This window comes from Piliocolobus tephrosceles, chromosome 10 (genome assembly GCF_002776525.5).
Source record: "Piliocolobus tephrosceles isolate RC106 chromosome 10, ASM277652v3, whole genome shotgun sequence".
Lineage (NCBI taxonomy): Eukaryota > Metazoa > Chordata > Mammalia > Primates > Cercopithecidae > Piliocolobus > Piliocolobus tephrosceles.
Genome location: NC_045443.1, coordinates 102,222,452 through 102,238,313, shown reverse-complemented (window position 1 = coordinate 102,238,313; position 15,862 = coordinate 102,222,452). Strand labels below are relative to the sequence as shown.

Genomic DNA, 15,862 nt, shown 5'->3' with positions numbered 1-15,862 from the left:
AGAAATCCCTGAGGCCCCGAGGACATTTAACGGCAGCCTTCTGCTGTCCACCCCGCCCACTGGGAGTTTTATTTAGCCACAACACTTGTTTTCTCCTCTCTAAACTCAAATCAATGGGATTAAAGGTTTTTTTTTTTTTTTAAAGAATCTAATTAGCTCAATTTACAGTATGATTTCTTGGACCCAGGAACAGTTCCACATCTCCCACGATACATAAATGAAGCTAAAATTAAACTCAAGCCGCTTGTGTGTGTTTCATTATAATGAAGAGCACGTTGTTTTCAAGTGGACACTCCATTCCCAGTCTGCTAACTGAGAGCAGCCCATGGAGAGCTGGCTCAGGACAAAGGAATGAAGCCCACCTGGTTTTCTGGGCGACTCCCTGTGACCCTCTCAGTGCTGCTGGAATGCAAGAGAGCTGCTGGATTGTTAATTCAGGTCTGAAGACACAGAACTGAAATACTGCAGGACCCTGAGTAGGAACTTGCCTCTCATGCATGTCCTAAAACCAAAGACATTTAGAATTCCAAGGGATTCAAGTATAGGCCAATCCCCTCGATTTACAGAAGAAACTCGGAGACCTTACACGCTTGCCTGAAGTGCCCAGTGTAGCTAGCAGCAGAGCCAGGGCCAGAAGTCATATCTTACAAAATAAACTACCACGTAGTGGGAATGTACCATGTATCTGATGTCTGACACAATGCTTGGCCTTTTTCTCACATTGTTTCATTGAATCCTGATAAAACCCCTTTAAGTTAGATGTAATAATGATGTCATCTACTCCCATTTTGCACTTGAGAAAACTGAAGCCCAGAGAGGTTAAGTAACTTGTCCAAGATCACACAGCCACCAAGCAGCAAAGGCAAGTATCAAATTGACAACCCATGTCTGTTTATTTCCAGCACTGGTGCTCTTCACCGTGCTGTCTCGAAAGGCAGTAAAAGATGCTTTTACCCTCACCCTCACAACTCCTACCATTTTTGGGCTGTCACTTCCCTCAACGTTTCAAAATGAAGCACTGCTGTACTAAATCACCCAAGTCCAGATGGGTCTCTGCTCCTTCTGCTGGCAAAACAACTCTAATACTCGGTTGACTTCGGATGCTTTCCAAATCTGACTTGCTAACAGGCTGGGCATGATTCATCTGCTCCACACTTGGAGAGTGCAGGGCAGCAATGCACTTGCAGAAATGTTTTTTCCAAATGCACAAATTCATGCTGGAGCCCTAGCAGTGTGCCCCAGCCCATTCATCAAGACAGAACAGTGTCTGATTCAACCTCATCAAGTTAGAAGGGTGAGCAATACCCAGCTCCCTCAGCAGGAGCTGCTCCTGCAAGGACAGGCAACTCTGTTTTGCACCTGGGGGACCCAAAGTCAGCCCTCAAAGGACACTGAGTCTCCCAGCTCTCCCTCATCCTCTTCTGAGCTCACTGTGATGAAACTAGAGTGACCAGCCAGTCTAAGTCTAGTTTGCCTGGTCCAAGGAGATCCCCAGGATTCAGGACTTTGAGTGCTAAAACCAAGTAAGCTCCAGGTAAACCAAGATGAGTTGCTCACCCAGCAAAACCCTTTGGAAGAAGCAGGTTCAACCAGAATTGGATTCAAGTCCTGGTTTTACCCATTAACTAGCCTTGGGACGTTGGGTCAACTTCCTAATCTCTGAAACTCAGCTGTGCAACGCGGTTAATAATGCCTGTATCATAGGGTGGTGGTGGGAATGCAGTGAACGCGTAAACTAGCCTGGTCCATGGCACTCAAAAACCGTCCCCGTGAAAAGCCACAGAGCTGGATCCCACCCCTAGCTCTGCCACCAAACTAAGATCCTCACTTTGAACAAGGTCTCCCTGGGCCTCTGTTTTCTCCTTGGTCAGGTGAAGAGGTTCAACCAAGTGATCGCTAAGAATCTAATTAGCTCAAATTACAGTATGATTTCTTGGACCCAGGAACAGTTCCACATCTCCCACGATATACAAATGAAGCTAAAATTAAACTCGAGCCGCTTGTGTGTGTTTCATTATAATGAAGAGCACGTTGTTTTCAAGTGGACACTCCATTCCCAGTCTGCTAACTGAGAGCAGCCTGTGGAGAGCTGGCTCTAACTCTAACTTCCTAACTTCCAAGCACAGGGCGGTGGAAGTTAACCACAGTAGAACCATGGGTTAAACAAGCCCTAGAATTGCTCAGGTTTGGGGAGTCAGGGTGGAAGGCGCGGTGGGTGGGGAGCAGTGAAACAGTAATCGGTGTGGGAGGAAAGAATCTGAGGTCAGGAGAGGCAGGGAATGGAAAAAAGCAACACCTGGCTGTGGGAACAATTTCTACCCGGTTTACAATCCACCAGAGTTTTAAAACCCCTGCTAGTGAGGTTTTTATCATTTTGCAATAATAACACAAAAATAGTGACATCCCCTCCAAGAAAAAAACCTTACATCGAAGCAGAGCTGGTAGTCTGTAGCTCAGTGGGGCGTGGGCCACACGGGTAGCTTTTAGGACAAACTCCTTGTCTCAGTAAAGCAGCTGCAACCTGAAGCTCTCCCAGGAGGAAATCAGAGTTAGGGGATCTCAGAGCGGGAAGAATCTGACCTCTAACAGAGGCACCTTGAAGCTCTCCTTAGCAATGACTTACATCATTTTGAGTTCAGCACCGCCAACACTCTCCTTTGATTTTCTTTTTCAATTTTTTGAGACAGGGTCTCGCTCTGTCACCCACGCAGGAGGGCAGTGGCCCAATCTCAACCTCTATCTCCTAGGCTCAAGTGATCCTCCCACCTCAGCCTCCCCAGTGCCTGGGACTACAGGCATATGCCACCACGCCCAGATAATTTTTGCAATTGTTTTGTGGAAACAGTTTTGCCATGTTGCCCAGGCCGGTCTCGAACTCCTGCATTCAAGCAATCCTGCCACCTTGGTCTCCCAGAGTGCTGGGATTACAGGCGTGAGCCACCTCGTCAAGCCCTACTCTCCTTTTCAATGCAAAGGAAGGAACTCTCTTCTAACACTAGAACCCAAGCGTACTGTTTGAGTTGGTTTCTGGAAGGAATACCAGAACTGCAGGCAAGAGAAGAAAAAGCAAAATAAAAGCGGGAGAGCGGGGAGAAGAGGGGGGAGAGTACTAAAGCCCGAAGGCTTCTACGTCACAGTCTGGCTTAGACTCGGTTCAATCCTAAACCGTTCTCATAAATACGAGAGGTAAACAGAAGCCAGTAAGTCCTCCCGAAAACTACATCTGAAGCTAATCCATTCTGAGATTTAAAAATACCCAGGAACCTCTGTCTCCGTGAGATTTCACTTTATTACAAGGATCCTGTAGCTCTTTGAATCCAAACTCATATTTGGAGTCTGAAGGTTTCTGAGCCCTCATCTGGTCACTCCTGCTCATTTGCAGAGGAAAATACTGGGCCCAGTGTGGGGACAGAATGGCCAGAGGTCCCACAGCAGGGCTGGAGAGCACACCTGGGCCTAGCCAAGCCCCTCCCCGGCCAGGTTTGCCCCTCTCTATGTGTCCACGGCCTAAGTGCTCCGCACACAGCAGGTACTCGGTACGTTTGTGTCAAATGAATAAAAACAACAGAACAAGTGATCTGAGGATTTAACCAAAGGTATTCTACTAAAGGGTATCAGACCAAATCGCTTACTTACAGCAAACGAACAAAGAAAAGGAGTTAGCATGTTCTCTCCTGACAAATTCTTCTCAAAGTGCCAATGCTTCCTCAAAGTGTTTCAATTATCTTCGTAGCCAAAGTAGTTAAATCAAAAAGAAAAATTAATATGATACACTGTTGTGGTGCTGTGCTGTGCCTTAAATGAACTCTCCAAGTACCCAGTAAATATGAGCCTTTATTACTGTCTCTCTCTATTACCGCCAAGCCAGGAGGGAGGTGGTATCACACCCATTTTACAGACAAGGAAGCTGAGGCTCAAAGAAGTTAAGAACTGAGCCAGTGACATAGCTAGTGAATGGCAGAGTTGGGATTCAAACCCACACACCTGCATGCTTTCCCCGACTCCTGGGAAATGGGACATGTCACAGCTTATAGATGTTTGGGACTAATAGAGACCAAGCAAATAGGCAATCCCAAATGTTGACCCAGTATTCTCCCACCAATCAGACCTTCAGGAGCTTTACAAAACATTCAGCACGCTTGTATTCACAAGTGACTTTCCAGGAGCCCTGAAACAGTGAGGTGAAAATAGGGGTCAGCCTAACCTGTCATTCATGCCATTATCAAACTTAAGTTTTCCAACTTCCCATTCCTCCCCTCACCCAGTCCCTCCCACAGGGACAATTCAGAGCCTTTAAAACCATTCCCAAATCTCTTTCTCCTTACTGGAGACCCTATAAGCAAATTCACTGACAAATACTGAGGGATTTGGGGTTGATTTGATTTGAGAATAATCTGAACCTATATCATAGCCATTCCCATGTCGGCCTCTCCTACTCCAGCTCCTCCAGGCAAGAGCCCCTCCCGACGCCCAGCCTGTAGAAGGTGGTTGTAGAACTAAAGTGAATTAAACTTGGCAGATGAAAGTCAAGGGTGTAAATCTAAGAATTACGTGAATGTGCTTAGTATAGCTTGGGAAAAGATGCAGCTTTCTTCTAAGAGCCGTGAGATTTACTGACATGGAAGCCTTCCAGTGGGGGCTCTTATACTCAGCTTTGAAGAATATACTGTATACATTAAAATATTTACCAGCCAGGAGGAGAACTAGGCCACCAAAATGGAGTCCCCCAAACCAATGGCCCCAGCAGCCAACCCATTCCCTCTTTTAGAGAATTCTGGCCGATCTGCAGAAACATGCCCAGAGAGCGTGCCTACTTCCCAAAGTACAAGATCCCTGTCCAAGCACAAGTCTGTTGTCAGCCTGACAGGTTAGTGCACCATCAGGCACATCTAACACAAAAAGAGCTCTTCAGAGACCACCTGGTCCAATGACTTCCACACAAGGAAAGAGAATGAATCTATGTGGTTAGGGAAAGTATCCTCAAAACTGATTCTGACTGAGCAAAAGAAATGGCAGGACACAAAGTGCTATAATCTGGATGTTTGTGTCCCCCCAAAATACTAACCCCCAAGATAATCATTTTAGAGGGTGGGGCCTTTGGAAGGTGATTTGGTCATGGGGGTAGAGTCCTCATAAATGGGATTAGTGCCCTTACAAAAGAAGCCCCAAAAAAGACCACTTACCCCCTCTACCATGTGAGGACACAGCAAGAAGAGACTACCTATGAACCAGAAAGCAGGGCCTCACCAGACGCCAAATCTACCAATGCCTTGGTCTTGGACTTCCCAGCCTCCAGAACTGTGAGAAATACATTTCTGTTCTGTATAAGCCACCCAGTTCATGGTATTTTGTTATAGCACCCTGAACAGATTAAGACACAAAGCTCAAACATAATCTTCCTGGCCAGTGGGGTATGCTGTCCACCTGCTGAGAGCATGAGAGACGAGAAGGGAGAAGAGAGAAAGGGACAGTAAGGGAGAGAAGGGGAAGAGAGGAGAGGAGATGGCAGGGGAGGGGAGCGGAAGGGAGGGGAGGGGAGGAGGTGCCAGGCATTAAAAGATTAAACCACCACATCCCTAGGCCCATTTTACAGGTCAAGAAATGGACGTGCAGGATAGAAGGTGATCTGTTCAAGGACACACTGCTGGCTATAGACCGAGTTGCAGCTAAAATGAAGACCTCCTGATTCCTGGCCTCATCCCTTTCTCCTTTTGCACGTGATTTACATATAAATATATATAGAAACTAAGACAAGTTTTATTTTAAAAGTACTATCCTTACTATGTGTGACGAACTAACATTTTCTATTGCTCTTTTATAAAGTACTAGTCACAACTCATTAAATCCATTTTACAACACACCACTGGGTCATGGTGCATGGTTTGAAAACGCCTGACTCGGATATCTGGAAAGAGTCAAGCCAAGGCCGGAGGTGCCACAGGTGTGATTTCCAGCCCTGCTGTAGGACCTCTGGCCTTGACTTCACTCTTCCTTTAAGTTCAATTTGAGGGTGCTTATGAATGGAATATGTTAAACGTTGATAAAGAGAACTTCTGGCTTCCACAGCTGAAATTTCCCTCCCATTATGTTCACCACCACAGTGGATGCCACCACCATGCCCTAGCTGTGAAGACCAAACAGTGAGGAATTATTCTTAAATTCTCTTTTCTGTCTGCTATGCCCCACCCATCAGCATGTCTCTGTCCTCACCACCCTGGTACAAGCCATCATCGCCTTCCCCTTGGGCTATGACAAAAGCCTCTTAACTGGTCTCCCTGTTGCCACCTTGGCCTCCCCACTCTATTCTCTACCAGCGGCCAGAATAATCTTCTAAAAACGTAAATCAGAGCACAACAGCCTTCCTGCTCCAAAGACCTGCCGCCATCTTAGAACAAAATCCAAAGTCTTTCCATGGCCCAGAGGCCCCCCATGATATAGCCCCACCTGCCTCTGCCCCTCCTCCTCTGCCATACTGGTCATCTTGCTCTTTGTCCAAAAAACCAAGCATGAGCCTCAGGGCCTTTGCACTCCTTGCTCTGTCAGCCTGGAGCCCCTCTCCCAACACCGACAACTGCTCTCTTCTTTACTCGGCCCTCGGACCGCACCATCAGGTCCCCAGAGAGGGCACCCCTGGACACACTGTCTCCCATGGCCTCATCTCTCTCCTGTCCCTCCCCTTCCATGGCCTCATCTCTCTCCTGTCCCTCCCCTTCTTTGCTGTATTCTTTTTTTTTTTTTTTTAAAGACAGGTCTCGTTCTGTCGCCCAGGCTATAGTAAAGTGGTGTGATATTGGCTCACTGCAACTTCCCACTCCCATGTTTGAGCGATTCTCATGCCTCAGCCTCCCAAGCAGCTGGGATTACAGGCGTGTGCCACCACGCCCAGCTAATTTTTGGCATTTTTAGTAGACAGGGTTTCACCATGTTGGCCAGGGTCCCAAAGTGCTGGGATTACAGGCATAAGCCGCCGTGCCCCGCCTGCCATATTCTTCTTCAAGGCATTGATTCCCTCCTGTCTTTCTATCTTAAATGCTTTATTGGCTGTTGTCCATTTATTGCCACCACGAGACCCTAAGTTTCATGAGTAAAAGGACTTGGACTGTCTTGTCTACCACCATATCCTCAGTTCCTAAAACAGGCCTAAATTCAGGGCTGAATGAATAAATGAATGAATGGAAGTGCCTTTCCCAAAAGACAGGAAACTAAACCATTTTGAAATACACTCACCCCAGTCCTAGGTCTTCTAAACTTTCCTGATAAGAGTCATCCAAGGTACTTATTTAAAAAACATACATTCCCAGCCCTTCTGAATCAGATTCTCCTACAGAGGGGCCTGGGAAGCTTCAAGCTTGATGAGCACCCCAGGGGATTTGTATCTTGGAAGAGTCTGGGGACGCTGGACCAGCCAGACATGGGGAACAGGTGCACACATAGAGAGTGCACGTGCAGGCCATCTGGAGAAGAGGAGTGGGAGAAACTGGTACCAGCACGGGCCAGTTAGGGTGAGGCATCTTTATGTATTTATTTATTTATTTATTTTTGAGACAGAGTCTTGCTTTGCCACCCAGGCTGTAGTGCAGTGGCGCCATCTTGGCTCACTGCAGCCTCCTCCTCCCAGGTTCAAGCAATTCTCCTGCCTCAGCCTCCTGAGTAGCTGGGATTACAGGCATATGCCACACGGCCACCTAATTTTTGTATTTTCATAGAGACGGGGTTTCACCATGTTGACCAGGCTGGTCTTGAACTCCTGACCTCAGGTGATCCGCCCACCTCAGCCTCCCAAAGTGCTGGGAACTTTAAGTCATCTAGACAAGGATTTGAGGCCAAACCGAGAAAGCATTCATCTGATTCTGTAGTCAAACTAGAACCCTTGAATCAGTTCTTTGAGGCAAGAAATAATACAACTGCAGTTTTGCTTTTTTGTTAATTGTAATAAAATACACATAACACAAAATTTGCCATTTTGACCACTTTCAGGTGTCTAGGTCAGTGCCATTAAGTACATTCACATTCTTGTGCAACTGTCACCAACTATACATCACTTTGTAATAACAACTCCCCATTCCTGTCTCTCTTGTCCATGGTAACCCCCATTTGAGTTCCTGTCTCTATGAATTTGAATATTCTTTTTTTTTTTTTTTTTTGGAGACAAGGTCTTGCTGTGTCACCCAGGCTGGAGTGCAGTGGTGCAATCTTGGCTCACTGCAACCTCTGCCTTCCAGTCTCAAGCAATCCTCCCACCTCAGCCTTCAGAGTAGCTGGGACTATAGACACAGGCTACCATCCCTGGCTAATTTTTGAATTTTTTATAGAGATGGGTTTTGCCATGTTGCCCAGGCTTGCCTTGAATTCCTGGACTCAAGCAATCCACCCACCTCGGCCTCCCAAAGTGCTGGGATTACAGATGTGAGCCACCAAACCCAGCTGAATTAGAATATTCTAAGTACTTTACACAAGTGGGATCATACACTGTCTGTCCTTTTGTGTCTGGCTTTTTTCACTTAGCGTAATGTCTTCTAAGTCCATCCATGTTGTAAGATGTATAAGAATTTCCTTATTCTGACATATTGTTATTCTGAGTAATATCCCATCATACATACCACTATCCATTCATCCACTGATGGGCATTAGGGTTGCTTCCAACTTCTGGCCACCGTGACTCATGCTGCTATGAACACGGTGTTCAGGTATCTGTCCAACTCCTGGCTGCGGTTTTGCTTTTTAAGCTGTTTTGCTGGGACATGGAGCAACACCTTGAGGCGGAGCCCAGAGGCTGCTGGTGAGCAGGTTGGCTGGTGGCCACCACCAACTGGCTTGATGGTTCAGTACCAGCCTGGTCAACATGGTGAAACCCGTCTCTATGAAAATACAGAAATTAGCTGGGCATGGTGGCACACCAGCTTTCTACACTGAAAGCTGGTGCTGTGAGGATGGCAGGTGGGCAATGCAGCATGGCTGTCACATACAGAACTTTAGAACAGTGACCTTAGGTAAAACAATGCCAGGATGAACTTCAGTCAGCTCTCACTTAACTAAGTCTTAAAGCTGTTGGTGAGCCCGAGGACAGGCAAGGAAGGAATCAAGACATAATGAAGCCACCTGGGTGGGTCTGGTCTTTGGTGGCAAGACATTGGAATGAGCCAGTCTGTGACTCAAGTCTGGGTCACAGGCTGCAGGAACCCACTCAAAGCAGAGCTCGGCTCTGAAGAAAGCAGCTTCAGGCTTCTGAGGCTGTAACCCGAAAAGTGGCTTGAGAAGGTGACCCCAATATTGTTTGAGATGCCAAAATTGTTTTCTTAAAGACCTAGGATGATTTCAAATGAAGTGCAAAAAAATGTCCAGAACTGGTAAGTACATAGACACAGAAAGTAGACCAGCAATTGCCTGTGGCCAGGGGTGGGGATGGCAAGTGACAATAAATAGACACAGAGTTTCTTTCTAGGGTGATGGAAATGTTCTAAAATTAGACTGTGGGGACGTACTCTATAAATATGCTAAAATTCATTGAATTCTACACTGAAAGTGGGTGAATTTTACATGTAAATAATATTTCAATAAGACTGCTTTTAAAATAAGTGTAGAGATGTTTAAGAATAAACCCATAATATTAATATTTTCAAGATTTTGACCTGCTTGAATAGATCTACATTGCAATACAATATGAAAGACTTCATTAAACAATTTATTTGATTTGAAATTTTAAGTTGAAATCTAAGTTTATATATAATACTAGAGCATTTTAAAAACTTAATCTCCTCTAGTCCGGGCAACAGAGTGAGACTCCATCTCAAAAAAAAAAAAAAACCAACAAAACAAAAACAAAACAAAACAAAAAAACCTTAATCTCTAACCAATTGAAGAGTCTGAAACAATAAATAAATTAAATAAGTAAATCTTGGGTGCGGTGGCTCAAGCCTGTAATCCCAGCACTTTGGGAGGCCGAGACGGGCGGATCATGAGGTCAGGAGATCAAGACCATCCTGGCTAACACGGTGAAACCCCGTCTCTACCAAAAATACAAAAAACTAGCCAGGTGAGGTGGCGGGCGCCTGTAGTCCCAGCTACTCGGGAGGCTGAGGCAGGAGAATGGCGTAAACCCGGGAGGCGGAGCTTGCAGTGAGCTGCGATCCGGTCACTGCACTCCAGCCTGGGGGACAGAGAGAGACTCTGTCTCAATAAATAAATAAATAAATAAATAAATAAATAAATAAGTAAATCTTAAGATCCGCCATATTTAAGTTTGAGGTATTAGATTTCTATTATGTAAACACTTGAGCCGGGCAGGACGGTGAACACGTGTAATCCCAGCACTTTGGAAGGCTAAGGCGGGTAGATTGCTTGAGCCCAGGTGTTCGAGACCTGCCTGGGCAACAAGACAAAACCCCATCTCTACAGAAAATACAAACACCACCAAGGTGTGGTGGTGCATGCCTGTAGTCCCAGCCACTGGGGAAGCCGAAGTGGGAGGGCTGCTTGAGCCCAGGAGGTTGAGGCTGCAGTGAGCCATGATCCTGCCACTGCACTCTAGTCTGGGCAACTGCGTGAGACCCTATCTCAAAATAAATAAACAAACAAATGAATAAATAAATGCTTGTTCATTAACTGGGCAAATGAAGTATTCAAAAATAACTGTAAATAGATGACATTTTAAATGCAATTTGAATTATCAGAAGACTAAGTGTGTTAAAGGATCAAACATTAATTAAAGGCCACCCTAAATGTAACCGTTAAAGGCTTATGAATAGAAGAGCAATTCTAAATTTAAAGGTAGCTTCCTAGATTTGTGACTTAAATTTTATTAGAAGCCTTTTCTGTATACAACTGTCATCCCAGTGACATGAAAAAAACCTCACATCAACAGAGAAGATAATTAATAGGAATTGGCATCTTCAGGCTGGCCTAAGGGGTGGAGGGTGTAAGTGTCTGGGGTAAAGGAGAACCAGCCCCTACCCCAAACTTCAGCATAAATTCTGTCCCTGAAAACCCCTACAGTAGTAGAAGAACTTTATTGCCGAGAAACTTAAGACGCTGTGGAAAAAACACAGTTCAAGGAATTGATATTGGCAGTTAACCTGGGGAAGCCCTCATAAATTACATTTTATGTGCACTTAAATAAAACAAGAGAGACAGCACTGCAACACAGATCATATTAATTACATTTTACACACTTCAAATGAGTAATTATAAGCCTTATACGTTTACTTTGCATTTATCCTTCCTCACTTGCTGAAGAATGTTCCCCTCTCCCTGCAGTTTCCCTGGAATGCTTATACATTTATTTTGCAGTGAGGCAGAAAACATGCCAAAGTGCTTTCTCCTCTGCCTGGCACTCCAAGTCTGATTTTACAACCTGGACACGCTGATGTCTGCCTCTGGGGTTCTCCCATGGCTTCAGACACAGAGTAATGTGGCTGCTTGAGAGAGGAAATAGTCCAGGTAACCTTTATTTAAGCTACTCAAGCATGCCGGGTCATTAATCCCAAACCTGCCTCCTCCCCTTGAGTCCAGAAAGCTGTTTAGCTCCGCCCAGGATAATCTCACTCACACAGTCCTCACACAGTCCGACTGTGCCCCGCAACCCCACCTCACTCGGGCAGGCATCTCGCCCAGGGCTCCAGTCCCTCCCGGCCACACGACCTCTTAAAAGCCCAAGGGATTTTCGCCCATTCTTTGTCCATCTCAAGAGCACCTGGGCAAACTCTGAGCCTACCTAGGCTTCTGCTTTCTTTCCCTTTTCTCCACTCTTGTCCTAGAAGGCAGGAACAGGTCCTGGCTATGACCATGGTAAAGTGGACTGCACAGTGTCCCAAATTCATATCCACTGGGGACCTGCAACCACGGATCGCAGTGTACAATCCGCTGCAATCCACTGTGACATGTTATGATCATGATACAGTGGATTACGTGCTGTCCCTTCCAAACTCATATCCACTGGGAATCTCAGAAGGTGACCTCTGGAAATACAGTCTTTGCAGATATAATGAGTTAAATTAAGTGAGGTCAGACTAGTGTCCTTATGAGAAGAGGAGAGGACCCACAGGGACACACACAGGGAAGAGGACCATGGAAGACACAGGCGGAGATGCAAGTGATGCAGCAACAGGCCAGGACATGCCTAGGATTGCTGGGAGCCACCAGAAGCCAGGACGAGGCAAGGAGGGATTCTTCTCTAGCACCTTCAGGGGGAACACGGCCCTGCTGACACCTTGATTTTGGATCTCTGGTCTCCCTTTAGAACTGTGGGAGAAAAAAATTTCTGTGGTTTAAAGCCACCCAGTGTGTGGGGATTTGTCATGGCAGCCTTAGCAAACTGATACACACAGGTTCCCATCTTGTGTGTCCTTGACAAGATACTCAATCCCTTAGCCTCAGTTATCTCACCTGTAAAATGGGGAGACCCATATGCCTACCTAGTAGGGTTGTTGTAAAAACTAAATAAGTTCATCCATGTCACGTGTTTGGAGCAGGGCCTGGCCCAAGGTAAGTGCTCAATAAGCCATAATTAGTTCCCATTTCGAATTGTCCACTCCCTTGTCTTTCTAATTATTTGAGAGTATCTCAAAACCCTCTTATATTCCAACCCAAAATCTCGCTGTTTTAATACAAACACATTAATCAGTGGACACACAACTATTTCACAAACCAGAGAGGAGCTATTGCACAGTCAACAGACAGAAGGGGTGGATGATGTACGCTGGAGGCCTAAGTGCTTTGGCATTGCTCAAGGTGAGTACGAGGCAAGTGCAGGAGGCGGAAGTGGGGCTGTTGAACAAGCACTGTGAGCATCTTTTCTCCAGAAGCAAAGATAGCTGGAAAGACGATCTCTCCCCCAAGGAAAGGCCTGCCTGCAGTGACAGAGCTGGGGCTTTCAAGGCAACACCCACGGACCCAAACCCCCATTTCATTTCCATATTTTTAAGAGGTAAAGATGGGGATTAGCTTTTTAATTGTTCAGTCATATTATTTTCTTCGGACATTTTACTGGCACAAGATGCCAACAGAGAGAACACTGATTTTAAAAATAGCCCCATGTGCGCTGCATCATTGGCGCCATGAAGATGTTGACACCCTTCAAATCCAGCAGTTTCCCTCTTGGGAAATTATACCAAGGGATTAACTCAACAGAAACTAAAAGACGGATGTGTAAAGATGTTTGCTATAGACTTTCCCTTGTAACGGCCAAAAATTGAAAACACTCTAGGATATGAACTGTCACTTATGAAATTATTCTTATAATCTTGGACCAACCGAAAAATGCTACTGTTATTAAAATAACATGAAGACATGTAAATGGGGTTTAAGTTAAAGCAACAGAATTCAAAATATTATGTGGATCAGGACCTTGGTTGTGTAAATACACATACACATATAAAAGACAGCATATAAAAGTGAAAACAGGCAGGGCATGGTGGCTTGCACCTGTAATCCCAGCACTTTGGGAGGCTGAGGAAGGGGGATTACCTGAGGTCAGGAGTTCAAGACCAGTCTGGCCAACATGGTAAAACCCCATCTCTACTAAAAATACAAAACTTAGCCAGGCATGGTGGCATATACCTGTAGTCCCAGCTACTGGGGAGGCTGAGGCACAAGAATCGCTTGAACCCGGGAGGCAGAGATTGCAGTGAGCCTAGATTCTACCACTGCACTCCAGCCTGGGTGACAAAGTAAGACTCTGTGAAAAGAAAGAAAGAAAGAAGAAAGAGAGAAGGAGAGAAAGAGAGAACAACTGTGTTAAAATAGAGTAGTTTTTACACTTTCTTTCATGTTGTATAGTATTCTTCCCACTAAAAATCATGACTCAATGTAAGGCCAGATCCAAATCAACTCTAAGTGTTAAAGATGCTACTGAAAATCAGGCAAGTTCTAAACAAAGAGTTGGAATTTCCCCAACAAAAACCTAACAATTCTCTATCTTCAGCCACTGATGTGAACATTGTTACTCAAGGGATCTTTGGATGGGGTGCGGTGGCTCACGCCTGTAATCCCAACACTTTGGGAGGCCAAGGAGGGCGGATCACTTGAGGTCAGGAGTTTGATAACAGCCTGGTTAACATGGTGAAACCCCGTCTCTACAAAAAATACAAAAATTAGCTGGGTGTGGTGGCAGGTACCTGTAATCCCAGATACTCAAGAGGCTGAGGCAGGAGACTTGCTTGAACCCGGAAGGCAGAGGTTGCAGTGAGCTGAGATCTCGCCACTGCACTCCAGCCTAGGTGACAGAGTGAGACTCCATTCCCCCACCCCCCCCCAAAAAAAAGAGATCTTTGAAAACTAAGAGGACAAGGTATTTGTTTAATTTCTGCATATTTTGGGAATACAGGATGCTTGAGTATAACTTAAGTTGCTGACATCAAGAAGTGTTAAAGGGGTGAGGGAGATAAAAGCAGGTGTCAGAAGAGATCTGAATAGGGGAGGCCCCAGACAGGGGCAGAGGGTGCACACATGAGCTCTGGGGGAAGCTAGGCTGTGTGTCAAGTGTGGTTGTTGAAATATGGTCAGAGGGAAAAGGCCATTGGAGCTGCATCTGATGAAACATGCCCACGGTCCCCCAATCTCCCTCACTCCCTGCTTACCTTATTGTGAATACAAGATGCAAAGCTAAGCCCCATTCCATAGACCCTCCAAAGATAAGGAATGGGATCAGAATGATCCTAAGGAGGGAAAAAGAGTCAAAGCCACTGTAGTGGTTTTTCCCCAGGGAAATCCAGGGAAACACAATTTTGAGGGGGGTTTCATCTTAAAGTAAAAATTAAAAAGTGTTACGACAAAATGGAGAGACAAAGTCCAATCTTTCTCCAGAAAGTAAGAAAACCACGTACAAGATTTCTGTTGCCTTGGTAAGCAGGAAGGCATGGCCCCAGTATGCAACACGTATGTATGGGCTGCGCTTAGGTATTCAAATTCCCTCCAGGTTGGCCAGGCAGGTCTATTTGTGCAGGCAAATTAAAAAGCTGTAAGACAATAAGGTGTCTGCAAATGGTTACAGCTACAAGAGGATATGAAGCTATTTGCATGTCTGTCTCTAGAGGAAGTGGCCAGATGTGTTAGGAACGGTTCCAGTTCAGAGCTCGCAGCCACCTGTGATCTGGGTGACTTTGGGAGAAGGGAAACAAGTACAAGCAGAAGACATTTGGAGTTCCGGCTCTATACAATGCTGAATGCCAGGCAGGCACTTCGGTGAATGTCATGTTATTTAACCCTCCCTTCCTCGCTACCATCCCGGGATGTATTATTTCTGTCATACAGAGGAGGAAACAAGTGCAGAGAGGTTCTTGCCAACAGTACACAGCTAATAAATGACAGATCCTCTAGGATGATACAGCTGGGAAATGTTTATTATCTCTGAGTGTTCCCAAGAGCGATTGGCCCGTGAGGAGGGCGTGCAGAGGGAACGTGAAATGCGCAGAAAGAACTTAAACTCCAGTTGCATACCTTAGTAAGGATAATAACATGAAAACAGGGGCCTGGGGTTTAAGTAACTCAGTAAAGGTAATGGGGGCAGAGGCAACATATCTGTCTGACACATCTGGTCAAAATGTTGACATCAAAGTCTTCAAGCACAAACACACGCGCACACACACATGACTACCTCAACACTTATTTCACTGCTAGGGAGCCAAGCATCGTAGCCAACGGTAGGCTCTAAGGGTGTTAGAATTCCTGCTTCAAATCCTGGCCCCTCCACTAGCCAGCAGAATGATCTTCTGCAAGCTTTCTTAACCGCTGCATCTCTGTTTGCTCACCAATAAGATGGAAATAATGCGAGAACCCGCCTTATAAAGTTATTAAGAGGAGGACATGAGCGGAAAGCACTGAGTGCATGGGCTGCCACAAATCTCGGGAGCACATTTCCGTATTTCAA

At 45.7% G+C, this 15,862-nt stretch overlaps 1 protein-coding gene across 3 annotated transcripts in view; it reads right to left on the bottom strand.

Annotated features, from left to right (window-relative positions):
* Positions 1-15,862, bottom strand: part of CHST11 (carbohydrate sulfotransferase 11) — a 308,357-nt gene that overhangs the window by 165,032 nt on the left and 127,463 nt on the right. Inside the window, exon 1 of one of the 3 annotated variants that reach the window (XM_023191598.1) lies at positions 8,601-8,700. The exons of the other annotated variants lie outside the window; for them this stretch is intronic. Within the exon in view, the coding sequence (XP_023047366.1) occupies positions 8,601-8,610 (10 nt within the window). The 5' untranslated portion in view covers positions 8,611-8,700. Of the gene's footprint in view, positions 1-8,600; positions 8,701-15,862 lie in introns of those variants that run through there. 3 annotated transcript variants of the gene reach the window in all.